The sequence below is a fragment of the Struthio camelus genome, chromosome 17 (genome assembly GCF_040807025.1).
Source record: "Struthio camelus isolate bStrCam1 chromosome 17, bStrCam1.hap1, whole genome shotgun sequence".
Classification (NCBI taxonomy): domain Eukaryota; kingdom Metazoa; phylum Chordata; class Aves; order Struthioniformes; family Struthionidae; genus Struthio; species Struthio camelus.
In genome coordinates this window covers 17,469,950-17,483,713 of record NC_090958.1, presented here as the reverse complement: position 1 = coordinate 17,483,713, position 13,764 = coordinate 17,469,950, and the positions used below count along the sequence as shown (strand labels likewise).

At 42.2% G+C, this 13,764-nt stretch overlaps 1 protein-coding gene across 8 annotated transcripts in view; it reads left to right on the top strand.

Moving 5' to 3' along the window:
• Positions 1–13,764, top strand: part of KDM2B (lysine demethylase 2B) — a 122,501-nt gene that overhangs the window by 25,224 nt on the left and 83,513 nt on the right. For all 8 annotated transcript variants that reach the window (XM_009666600.2, XM_009666599.2, XM_009666594.2 and 5 more), the window contains exons 5-6: positions 5,808–5,986; positions 9,271–9,377. In XM_009666600.2, coding sequence (XP_009664895.1) covers positions 5,808–5,986; positions 9,271–9,377 — 286 coding nt within the window. The remainder of the gene's footprint in view (positions 1–5,807; positions 5,987–9,270; positions 9,378–13,764) is intronic.

The following is a 13,764-nucleotide window of genomic DNA, read 5'->3' as shown; positions in this document are numbered from 1 at the left end:
AGGAGGTTCTTCCCCTTCTCCTGGGTCAGCTCTGGTGCTTGTCTGATCCCTCAGTGAGTTCATTCAATTCAGTCCATCAATGGAAAACTAACCTATCCTCCAAGCAACCCACCAGAAAAAGGCAAATATTTTCCTGCTGTTTTAGTGAACTGCAGTTGCTTACCCCAAGATCGGAAGAGTGCCAGGGTCAAAGCAAGAGAAGGGCAGGCTGCCCAGCCAGCAGTAGGGGTGACAGGCAGGGGAAAGACCTTCTGGGAGGAGGGAGCTGTTGGATCCTCTCAGCCACCTCCCAGACCTCTCCCTGGCTCATCCCTTGGTCACCCAGTGCCAAATGCCTGGGGCATAGCTCCACTCTTGTTCCTACCATTGATATTACTGGTAAGGCTCATCACGATAAGTATAGCTTGGAATTTACAATGTAGATAAGGCCATAAAAGCTAAATTGCCCCTTCCGTGTTTGGGTGTGGTTCCTCATCAGAGACAGCTTTCCTAAAAAGAAAAGGAGAAGAGATTGCGCTGATCCAATCAATGCTCCTTTGTTCTTGCTTTTGGGAGAATAAAGGACTTCAGTCTCTGCTCCTGCCAGATTAAGATGTCACTTAAAAAAAAATCATTTAATTTTGGTAGGTTTATTAATATGCAAAAATGATTTACTCTTGATTAGTGTAGAATAAAATAATACTGCTGTAAAAATTGCCATTAACCATTTAATTTTTGGTAGTATTTTTCCTGTGTTGTATCTATTACTATTAAATGTTTTATTTTGAGACATTTTAGGAAAGGAGCAATGCTCTTAAAATATATTTGATTGGTAAATAAAACAGAAGTTCAATAAAGTTATATCCCTTCCCACTTTCCTTAGACCTTTTATTATTTTCCTTTCTGAAGCTCTTTGTATGCTGGCTGTTTGTTTTCAACTATCTGGAATATGGTTATACCATGGGTTAGTATGTTTGGATGCTGTATAAAAACAGTAAGTAAAAGTAAAAGATTTTTTTGCGCATGGAAACATTTTCCTTCCTGTGGTTTTCACTAGCTGAAGTTTAGCTCAAAAAATCACTGAAAATTATAGTTTATGTTTTGGATAAATGTAAATATATTAATTGATTCTATATGATGTCATTAAAACACGTTTTTTGCCTTAAGCCTCTTTATTTAGTCTAGTCTTGTATCATTAAGGCTTTGTAAGACTTTCTGCGGGCTTAAGCTCTTCCTGCAGACATGCTCTAAATACCTTACCTTTTGTTGCGTGAAAAAAACTAATAACATGGGTTATTGCAATTTGGCAGTTTTATAACAAATGATAAAACTGCAGCCACCAGAGAGGGGAAGATGGGGGAAGGTACCTGTTAGGTACTCAATAGCATTACATCTCCATAAGAAGGCAATAATTTAACCCCACTGAAAAGGCTCTTGTTCTGCAGCCAGCCTGCCGTGGCCTGGGGAGCTGGAAAGGAGTTGCAGGGCCGGGGCAGATACCTGGCTGAGGACGTGTGAAGAGAAAAGGCAGAGAACTGCAAAGCAAGAGATTGATGGTTTGGGAATATTAGTTTCATGGTGGGCTAGACTGTGTTTTCCATTTGGAGAAAATGCTGGGTGAGAAAGTTAGCTGGTAGAGGCACGCAGGAGAGATGGGTGGAAGTGTCCGAGCTGAACTCTTACTTCCCTTTGTTCTTCAATGCCCTCTGCTGGATTGTAGAGTGATGGTATGTACTTCTTTTAATTTAACTTGTACTTAGCTGAGTCTGAAATTCAGGGAATGTCATTAAGAGCTCCATTTGAGCAAGGACTTTCTGCTCTGATTCACAGCCCTCCCGTTAGTATGGGCTATCATAATAGTCTCCTGTGGGTAGCAGAAGAATACATGCTTTCCAGCTCAGGGTGCTCCAGAGGGATCAACTGGGATGCAAGTCAAAACCTCAGTCTTTAGGTACAGTTAACCCACTAGTGAAGCTAGCAGATTTCCTAGGGCTCTGCCAAAAATCCTGCTTTACAAACCAGGTATTTTTCACATAAGGAAGCATAAAGATTAGAAGGGTCCAGCAGGCCACTTCTAACCTGACCCTTTGCGTTTGAGGTTGGTTTCTAGCTGGAGACGCCATATCATTCTTTAGGCACGGTTCTCAATTCTGCCACAAAGGGTTACAATAGTTTCCCAAGGTAGCCTCATCCTCTTAACAGACAAGCTTTATAATCATTATTACTGAAAGGACATTTTGTCTTTGCTTGGGAGACTGTTTCACCTTTTCCTGCCCGTGGTGCACTGGGAAAGACACAACAATTTCTGTACAGTTTTCACTTTTGATCACAGTCCTTGAGCATGTTTTGTATTCTAGTACATATTTCATGTTTGCTACACTTAGGGACCACCTCTTGCTTCTGCTCCTGCTAATATCAGTGCTAAATCCATGCCAGCGGAAAGGACAGACAGTTTGGCAGGCTGCAGTCTGATGGCCTGGATAATGCAAGTCTGAAGCCATTTCAGGTCAAGGTAGGGGGAAGGTAGTCCTTCACCTTTTTAGAAATGGGAAGTGGCAGCTTTTGGACCCCAGGAGATATTATTATAATCCCAGAATTTCCTATTCGTAGTTTCCCCTCTGGCAAATGGTTACAATGTTCTATAGGCAAAGCAAAGCGTGGGTGCAAATTCTGCAGGGGAGCTCAGCCGAGAGTTTTGCTAAGTGACTTAGGAGCTGGAGTCTATCATTTGTCATAACCTGTGTTAAACTGAAGTCTTTATCTGGGGTGAACTTGGTGAAACTGTGATTTGTGAAAACATTTGCCGGTGCAATATAACTTAGGTTTGTGTGCTGAAGTGGAGTTCTCACAGGAGAAGGTTTGCCTCTCTGTTGCTCTCAAGAAGGTATTTTTGCCAAGAAGCCTAAGATTAAAGATGTAATCTGTTAAAACCTTTACATCATCTTGTTCATTAGACCTCTAAAAGGGGGAACGGATACTATATATGCTATTTCTCCCCCCCTTAATTTTAATGCAGATTTCATTAATGTGTCAGCCAGAGCACCCTAATTAGATTTTTTTAAGGTTTCAAATGAAACAGTTCTAGAACAGCTCTTCCTATTTGTTTTTATTTTTTGGCTCGCAGCTCTGCAACTAATTCTGCTCTCTCCTCCTTGCTTTTGTCTGCTCCTCTTGTCAAAGGTGGCGCCTGGCTTGTTTCTTAGCTACTGTCTTTCTCATCCTTTGGGGGACTCACTTTGTGCTTGATGAGTAAGCAGCATTAGAGGAGGAAGACAGCGATCTCTTCTTTTAGGCAGTAAAATCCCCTCCAGTGAACCTTAGCATCGCCAGCTTTGCCTCTGACTCAGAATCACATCTGCTGCGGACGGGGAGACACCACCTTCTCTTTGTACCTCACCGGCCAGACTCTCTGCAGGCAGGAGTTCAACTGGCAGAAATTCCCTGAAAGCCAAGGGTGAGGTGATGGGTGAGAAACTGAAGCTTTGCGTGTCAGCAGAAAGAGGTGCTCTTTGTTGACGAGGGATGCAGGTATCCGTTATCCGCCTGCAGCGAACGATGTGCCGAAGCAAGGAGCAGGGGCTGTATGAGGGCTGGAGGCTGCCAGGGTCACTGAGATGCTGCTGGGCCTCTGCGGGCCGCGTTGTGCTGCGTTTACTGGCGTCTCTCCTGAGAGGACAGGGCAATTCATGGCAACGTGGTGACCAGGAATTGGTTACCAGAAGGGGCAAATGCATGGAGGAGGTTTTCAGAAATCCAGGCTGAACAGAGGTGTCTCAGCCTGCCACATCTCTTTGGAGCTTCTGTCCTGGGTTTCTTTACCTGCCTCCCCTTCTGGATGGTACCTAACGGTCTCCTAGGGGCAGGAAATAGAAGAGCTGGATCTCTTCAGGAAAGAAGAGAGAAAAGTTGGCAGAGAACCAACTAGGAAGTGGGCAGTGAGCGTGAGGCTGCTAACCTGTAATTATGTGTCTCAGATTTTGAGAACGGTACTCTAAGAATCATTACGTATGGGCTTCTTTGGTAGTACTGTGGTTTAAGAGAAAAACATCCTCCAAAATTATTCTTTAATTTGGAAGTCAAGAGACTATCAATTCAGATCTTAGCTCTTCTGCTCATAATTGATAATCGTGTACATTTAACAAACTTGTTATTTAACTGGGCCTCGTATTTTTAATTCATCAGGCAACTGATGGCTTTTCTTTCAGAAAAGGTAATTGAGAGGTTGTACAAGGTCGCTTTCAGCAGAGCTGAGATGAAGCCTAGACAGTAACATGGCAGATCCCAGTCTCAGCCACATAGTCCTTCACATGTAATTTTCCAGTGTACTCACCTCGCTGGTCTGTACTAACTGCTTTACTCCTGAGACCATGGAGTCTAGAAATCAAGTTGGCTTTTATTCAGGGGCTGTTTAACAGAATTTCACTCACGTATATTACTAATATATTTAATTGAACAAAAAGGCCTTTTCCCATAGGGCAGTAAAGTTAACAGTTAAAATCTAGTTTGGGTTTTATTTATGTTTGCTGTTTCAAACATGCAGCTGTCTCATTTAAGGACATATAACCAAACTTTCTCCCCATCCTGCCTCAAGGTGGCAACACTACGTACAATCTTGAATCCAGACTAAGGAATCAAATTCTGTTCGCTGGCATTGTAGTGAAGAGTTTGACTGAAGGGCCACTGGGACTATTCCAGATCTACACAGTGTAAATTTTTCTTTTTGATTACAAAGCTTTATGGTCTTGAGTTCCTTTCCAGAATCATTATCACATCTGTCACTGTCATTGCTATCAGTGGCTAAGGATGTTTTTAATGGAGTAATGCAATCCAAACTATCGTTCTTGCTGAAATACTGCTCCCAAGCACACAATAGGCCAGGTGCTGTAATTATTAATAATTCCCTCTGATGGCATATATAGGCCTTCCATTTTGTTTTAATGCAATTTATTTAGAGTTATTTCTTCAGCCATGAAAATCGTTTTGGAGGGATTTTTTTTGGAAATGTGGTGAATTTGTTTGCTGGAATCCTTCTCTCCTGGAAATGAAGCATGTCTCTCATGGGCTCCCTTTCGCTCAGACACAAATGAACTGCTAATTAGAATGATGAAATTGCTGAGAGAGGTGAAACCTTCCAGTTGGCCAAAGAGAAGATTGTGGATTAATCTGTGTGAAGCTGAAGGCTTGACTAAAACTGCTGTTCAACATTCTGGTGCTAATGAGACTTGTATGTGTGCCACTTGAAAAGCTGAAAGTATGTCCCGTAGTTTGTGTTTAGAGATCCAAAGTGGGGGCTCACTCTTACAAGGCATTTAGTGCTTTCATCTTCGCTAGCAACTTTTGGAATTAAGAATACTCAGCAATCCGTATAAGGTGTTCAGCAGCTTATAGCATCCAGCTATGCAAGGCAGTTTGCTCTTTATGGTTAATTTTTGTACATGAGTAACAGCATCTTGAGAAGCATATGGATGTTTAGAAAATTGCAGAGTATGATTTGGAGAGCTATTTGTCTTGCATGCCCCCTGCTACCATTTTATATCTGTTCCTTGTTGATTTGAATGTACTTCTGCTCATAATATCGGTGCAAAGGAGGGAAATACTGTCTCCATCCCTCTGAAGCAAAGGGACCAGGTGACTTGCTCAACTATCATAACGGGGCATGAAGTCCAGTTCCAAGTTACTTCCCTGCTCACTCTTTGAGCTGCTGAGGAGGAACCCTGTGGAGGGACAGATGCTAGTCCCTCATCCTCTAATACCGGTTCACTGCGATTGTCAAGAATGTGTGCAAAATAAAGGCAAATGTTTTTAAGAGTGGTTCTGTGTGATTGCAGGCAGCCGCCGTATAGTGGATGTGATGGATGTGAATACGCAAAAAGGTGTGGAAATGAGCATGTCTCAATTTGTGAGATACTATGAAACACCAGAAGCCCAGCGTGAAAAGCTCTACAATGTCATCAGCCTGGAGTTCAGTCACACGAAGCTGGAGAACATTGTCAAGCGCCCCAATGTGGTAAGAGATCTCTGTAGTGATGATGTTCATTATTAGGTTCTTCCCAATTACCTGAAGATTTATCAGAAAAACAAAAGCATGGAGTTGTAGGATGCACACTTCAAACAAATCAAGTGATGTGAAGCAGCTGTAATTCCCATCCGTTTAGTGCTGTGATCTCATTTTTATCTAAGCAGAAAGCTGGTCTCCTTGACAGTGGAACTTAACTTACAGGAATTAGGTATCGATGAACTCTTAATTGTGCAATTTGCACAGATACCAGGTTCCTCTGAGGGTATTTAAGGAAACTGCATCCAAAGTTAAACATCTATCTGTTGTCTTTTTATGTTTTTATAAGTGTAAATGTGCAAACACGACCTAATGAAAAATAATAATAGAGCTATTTTTTATGGAAACTATAAAGAAAAAAGATTAGCTAATAATACGTTAGAAGAGCAGTCTCGATCTGTGGCTTGGTGAGGAGGGAGGTTATGGATTACCTCTAAAGTGTCTATAGGTAGAGGGAGGAAGTTTAAAGCTATTATTAGAAAGCTTAAATTCCTTATATATGGGCCCTCCTATCCACTGAAAAATATTCAAGGGGTTATGAATCAAAAAAGTTGAAAACGTGTATTAAATGTAAAAATGTACACATAATTAAATCAGCATAATTACTGTTGTAGAGTCAGAGAAAGTGGGTAGATTTGTACGCACTTCTGAAGAATACAGGCTGCTTGTGATTTTTGTTACTCAGTGGAGTCAAAGCTGATGAAACCATGACATTGTTAATAAAGATAATTTCATTCATCGCTAAAATGTAGCCAAGCGTGGTGAGGATCAGAACATCAGCTCAGTAATACCCAGTGAGGCAGTGGAGCAAGTGGCCTTGGAGTTTTCAGAAAGTGTCTCCTCAGGGCACTCTGCAGAGAGCTTGAGCATCGGTCCTGGTCGATCGGAGAACAAAAGGACTTCTCAACGCAGGATGCGCGTGCAGCTTGTTCCCTGCGAATCCGCTCCTGCTGCTGGATGCTCAAGTCGCTGCTGGGTGTGAAACTTCATAGCTCTGTGATGCTGTGTTTTCAGGCACTTCCCCCTTTCATTTCTAAATGCTGTTCTAATTATACCAACAGTTCTTTCACTGGGCACATCTCTGGCCTATGCAGATAATATAAACACCACGCTTAACAGGTCAAAAAATAGATTGGAGCTCTGGTCACTGATTTGTAGAAGTAATTCTTAAAAAGGCTTTTGTGTTCTGTTATACACTTATCACAAATGGAATATGAAGCACATTTTTAGAAGTCTGTGCAGGTTTTTACTGTCATTCAGACACTAGCTGGCAGTTGGGAAGCGCCCTGGGGAGTTTCTGATGTTCAGCGGATCCTGGGTTTCCCCAGCACATCATGCTGAGCGTGGGTTACCTCTAAAGCGTCTATAGGTGGAGGGAGGAAACTTAAAGCTATTATCAGAAAGCTTAAATTCCTTATATATGGGCCCTCCTATTTGCAGAGATGTTTTAAAACATCTATGCAAATTTCCTGGGTGCTCAGGACTGGAAAATGCTATTAGGTACCTGTCACTACATGTATAGGAATACTTTGTTTACTATGGCCAGGGCGCACAGTGTTCTGTAAAACCAGCAACATTTAGATCTTACTGAAAGAGACGTTTGCATCCCCATTAGGTACTGAAGTGAGGGATAGAAGAGAGGATGCATGGGGCTGAGAGGAAGTCCAGTCCGTAAAGTCAGATCCTGGCACTATATTTGTAGAAGAGGGACCCTTCAATGCTGCAGAGCTCTTTCAGCCCACATAAAGCAGAAATACTTGATTCATATTCCTTGTTGTGTAAAGGGTGTGGGCTGCAATATCAGGATGTGGGAATCATGTCAGAATCTGGTCAGTAACCACCTATTTTGTGTCCGCGTACTGTGGGCACAAATACTGTGTGCTGCATTTGGCCAGTGTGGCTGTACATCCTGAGCCAGCTCAGACAATCATGATGCAGTTCCTGGAGGACCAATTCACGGAATTGGTACTATTTCTACTGGCTACATTATCTCTCCCTTTGCCCCTTTTCAAAGGGCTGAGAGTTAATGACAGTACTTGGTGCAGATGGAGAAACAGAAAGGGGCCAGCATCAATCTGCAAGAATTTCATGTGCTAAATGGCAGTAGGATCTTCTTCATAAGAAGATGCTCTGGGATATAAACCGTTGGGCTCGCTCGCACAAATAACGTCCTTGGGTGGCCCTTTCAAAAGAGTTGGCAGTTAGGAGGCTGACAGAAGTGCTAACTATGACTCAAGTGGCCTTCCCAGTTCTTGCTGCAGATGATGCCGTAGTAAGGCTTGAAGTCCGTATTGACCCATAAATGGAGGTTCATTCGCTTCACGATTTTCTGAGCTGGCTCGGGATGTACAGCCACACTGTGGCCAGATACAGCACTACAGCCTCCTTCATTGGACTTCTCTAGTTCACTGGTGTTTCCCCTATTTTGAAATTTGGTACGAGACCCACTTGCATAACCAGGAGGGACTGTTACGGATATCTAGCACAGGCTCCTTCATAACACAGACCAAAGAAGGAGGAGTCACAGGCTTGTCCTTGCTGTCACTGTAAGGGACAGAGATTATAGTCCACACTCTGGTGCCCAACACAGGAGCCATGTCGCAACAGCTGTGAACAGTCTTTGGTTTCCTTCTCCTCTTTGCCTTGCTGGCAGTATCATTCTCAGTGGTCAGCTTCCACTGTTTGCTCCTGCCCATGCTTCTGAAAAGTTTGGCTTTCAGACAAGAACTTTGGTGAATTTTATATCCAAGCAGAACTATGAAGGAAATGCTTGGTAGGCAGTAATGTAATTATCCCAATCAAAATTTCTCCAGAAAAATAGGGTTAATGTTCCTTGAAATGTAAAGTATTAGAATAACATCATCTCGTTTGTGTTTGTGTTTCAATGTTCGTTAATGCAGTTTCTAGGATGTTAGCTACAAAAACGCATTTGAATACAGACAACAGGTGATGCTGCAAGTGCTCACAGGTGCCTGTAGGTCAGAATTTGCACCCAGTTAAGTTGGCTGCAAAGCTCTCTCTACTCTGGATTGTAAAGGCCTGAGTTGTGGTGATGAACCTGCTGCGCTTTGAAGAGTTGGGTCCGTAAGACTCGCACTGGAATAACGAAGTTTTCGTGGCCTGAGTGTGTGTCAGCTGCTGGTCTGCTGCTCTTGCCATTGTTAGAGTTTTGTCCAATAGGAGTATATCCTACCACGTGTTTAGTGACTAACCGTTGATTTTGATGGGGTTTTCAGGTGGACTTAGTCGACTGGGTGGATAATATGTGGCCACAGCACTTGAAGGAAAGACAAACGGATGCGACCAATGCTATTTCAGAGATGAAATACCCCAAAGTGAAAAAGTGAGTTTGTCTGAGTTTTTGAAAAGCTCTACTCTTGTCCTTCTTGCTTAATTCCTTTTAAGCTCAAAAGCTAGTAAGAGAGGATATACTGATTTATTTATTTTTTCGTGCGCAGCAAGGGGGGTTGATGTGGCTGACCTGCTTGAGCTATGTTATACTGATGAACTGCTCCAGGTTTTAAAGAGATCAATTTTACGTTTGAGAACTTTATAATGGATCTTTCATGTTTTCAAGGCTTGTGGTTGGTATTTTCAAGAGAGGAACATTCTATTTTTTTATTCTAAAAATTCATTTTAAAGGTTCTCAACACATTTTGTTCTCTTTTTTTTTTAATTGAGAAATAATCAACCTAAAGTTTGAATTTCACTAAATGCAAACAGTCATTAATCAAATCCCTTTGAAAAATGCCTTTCAATTTTTCAGTTTTTAGCAGCTCTCTTTGTTCTGAAAATGGCAGGCTACCTCTGGCCTTGAGTAGTAGATTCTCTAAAGGTGATACCCAAAGAAATTACTTCACAGGATGCAGATTTGTCATATAAAATAATCAACGTCTTTCTTTTGTAGGCTGGGTTCAGATCCTTCCTGGGTTCAAACTGTTAATAGCTGAAAAGTTGTTAGCTGAGGGCATTTTGTGAAATGAACTTGAACACTTAAGTCTGTTTTTAATAGATGTATGTCTCCACTGAAAACTCTTGTGACTGGCCTTCGTGCCCGTTTACTTTCCTGTTGTCTTGTTCAGGAGCACAATCAAAGATTGGACTGACTACGTAGACTGGGCTTTTTTGTTTTAGAGGATCCAGTTAGGGCAAGTTTGAGACAGCAGGACAGTTTGTCCTGCTTCTGCCTATCTTGGATCTAGTCTGTGAATGAGTATAATGTCACTTTTCCTTCTGTTTGGATGGCTTACTTATAACTATTTTTATATGATGATTTAAAAAAAAAACTATTTTGGGGGGCTGAAAATATGCATTGTAATTTTCATAGGAATTAGTACAACTGGGGCAGGAGTTACTGTTAAAGATATAAGAGGTGTTGACCTGTGCGGCAGTTGAATGCCATATAATATGAGAAGTCCTAAGTTGATTTGTCTGCCGTTTCAGTTTTGGAGGCATTTTCTATTGGCCAAACCTAATAGTGGCAGCATCCCAAGCTCTGCTGCTGAGCCGACCTCTAGCATTTTGCAAATCGCTCAGAACTGTTTCCAAACTGTAATGTCTAAAATAGATTGGTACTAACGTATACAAGAGGATTGATTGTGTAGTCAGAAAGTGATATGTAGCGTTTACTCCCTCATTCTGCAAAAATAAACATTTTGGAAGGTGCAGCTCCCCATAATACGAGAGGCTCTGTGGCACGCATCGTGGGGAAGCCCAGTTCTGTGATGTGCTCAGTACCACCGATTTCACTGGAAGCTAAAGATACCCTGGCCTTCTGAAGAAGTAGGCTGCTTGTTAGGGTAACTAGATATGGATCGAAGTGCCAAATTTCACACATATATTTGGAAATGTTCTAAGTGGCTTGCCTAAGGTCACAATCAGCCAGTGGCAGAGCAGAAAATAGAAGCCAGGCAACTTGTTTCCCAGTTGCTTAGTCTACTAAATAACATACTTTATTTACAATATGCTAAGGCTATGATTAGGTTAGCTAAGGCTTTGGGATTCATGAATTGTACAAGGTAAGAAGTAGAGAAGACTGTCCCTTTCCTAGAGCAGGCATGCTCCAGGTGCTGAAAAAGATGCAGCGAGTAAACAAAACAAGACAGAGATGGTTTAGAGGAATAAGGTAACAACATGACTAACTGAATTTAGCAGAAAAAGCAGAGTATATTCTTGCAGTTCACTTGCTTCATAAAATGCCAGATGGTAGGTTTCAAAGAGAGATTTAAAAGAAGTAGCAATTCAACAGATTTTGACATGGAGCTTTTCCCATGTGTGGGGGATGGCCTGGGAGAAGGGAAGGAGTTGCCGAAGAAGCAGACACATAGCCATTGAGGTTGCTGTCACTGGCAGGATGGAGGTGGAGCTTGACAGCTTGATAAACTACTAGATGTTACAGGTGGAGTGAAAACAGTGAAAGACTGTAAGCACTTGAAATGTGAAAACAGAGTTTGGGTTTGATGTGAGAGAACTATCATGCATGAGAGTTAAAAGCACGGGTGATGTGGCCTGAGTGAGAAGGTTTAAGGATAATGCTAGTAATAAGTGGAGTAGCATAAAGGCCAGAGAAGGCTGATTTACAGCACTGGAGGTACAAAGCCGCCCTCAGTCTGAAGAAGTAGCAAAGATTTAATTCACAGCGGATGCTGATAGTTCAAGAGCATGAGAGTAACGGTACTGGATCAGGACAAAGATCTGTGGCGCTTAGTAACCTGTCTGCGCTTGCCTGCTGTCATAAATGCTCTAGGCTGAGCATAAGAACAGGGTGAGCATAAAATGATACTGCCCCTTAATAGTCTTCCAAACTTCAATCGCATGTAGTTCGGGCAGTGACTTCTTGAGATGAAAGTGGTTTCTGTGTGCTTAGTAATTGTCAAGAGATTTCTCTTCCATGAACTTGCCCAGTTTAAATATGAACTTCTCAAGAGATTACCTTTCTCCATCTTTGGAAATTCAGATTGACCCTTTCCTGTAAGCATGCTAGTCTTGGCTATTGCTGTAAGTACCCAAAGGGCATGAGCACTTATTAAAACAAATCATGTTTGATAGTGGAGCTAAATGTCAGTGCTGTCAGTAGTTTCATGCTGCCCATGCTTTTATGCAAAACACCAATATTCATCTTCTTTATTACTGATTGTTGTTACTCAAAAATGGGATTGTTTCATTTCTTTTTTGTTCTTAGCGTTATCATAATACTAAGAGTTTGCAGTATGCGATACCCACCATTAATGTGTTCCCTACAAACAAAAAGCACTCCAGTGAAAGCGTTGTGGTTTTGCAGACACAGATGGTATTACCAGACACAAATGTCTGTCTTGGCTACTGCACGTCAAGTTCCGTGCTGGGAATGAAGTTAGAGAACGCTCCATCTGCTGTGCTGGTTCGGTTACTAGGAGCACTAGATGCACTGGAGACCGCCCTGGCTTTCACTTGGACTTGCACCATTAACTTAAAAAAAAGAAAAAGTAATGAGGTTATTTTTTGTCTGTAACTAAATGACTACCTACCTAATAGGAGCCCTAGAAAACGGAATTAAGTGGGGAGACAGTTCAAATCAAACATATGTAAAACTTTCAAAGTACCACCTCTTAATTTTAGATTATAAGACAACACAAGAAACTAGGGGCCTGACTACCTGAGATTGTAGCGTAACAAACTTCCAACTAATGTAAGTTGGCATTGCCCCTGAAAAAGAGTCTCACGCCCACATTATCCCATCCTTACTGCTAGAAGAGTCCCTTGCATACGTTTTCCCATCCTCGTTGCTAGAACGTGCCATAGTGCTGCTGTAGATTAAACTGGGCAGGGGACTGGTCTAGGTGAAAACCAACCCAGAAATAAAGAAGGAAATTTATTTTTCAGGCCATCCAAACCATCACGTGGCTGCGTAAATGCATGTATCAACGGAAGGGAGAGGGCAGTGCAGGAGCGTGGAAGAATGCATAGTGGTGGGTTTGTGGACAAACTCCTTATTCAGCTCACTTAAGGTGCAAGCCCACCATACACAGGGCGAGCAGAACAGCTCATTGCTACCAAGAACGGGACGCCTGTCCTCTTGTCTCCCCTCTTATGTGCCCCTGGGTACAAGTGTTTGTTTATTTACCTTGTGTTAACTCCAGCGGTTGTCGCACCCATCTGTGAGCTGATTTAACTCGCTCTTCCCTTTCCCCTCCCAAAGACAAGCAAAGCCTGAGACTTTCTATCAGATTAGTGAGATAAGTCAGCTCAGCAAAGGGACTGATGAGCACGCAAGCCGGCTTGAGGGAGGGCACTGCACTGTGTAGCTGGGAGCCGATGCAACTGGAAAAGGTAGGGCTGTTATAACATCAGCTTTTAGGGGCAGAAGCTTGTTCTATCACCTCAGGTGTCAGTGGTGCTGCAATCCTAAAGGTAGGAAACAGTGTGATAAAAGGAAACTGAACTGGGTTTAGAACTGCTTCCTCTCTTCAAGATGTACCAAAACCATTTTTTTATGTAGCTCAAAAACAGCTCACATTTGGTTCTTTGTTTAAATTCAGACTGGACTGAAACAACCTGGATATAGCTGAACCCGAACCAAACCAAAAAAATGCTAATTTGATTTCTCGTTTATCGAATCGGAGAGCCCTGCTGAAATTATGGGACTCCTCTCTGACTATTTATTAGGTTTTGTGTTCTTAGTCTCGCAAGACCCTTTGCAAAGCAGAGGCAGTAAAATAGCAACTGTGCCAAGACATCATGGCTATAGAAAT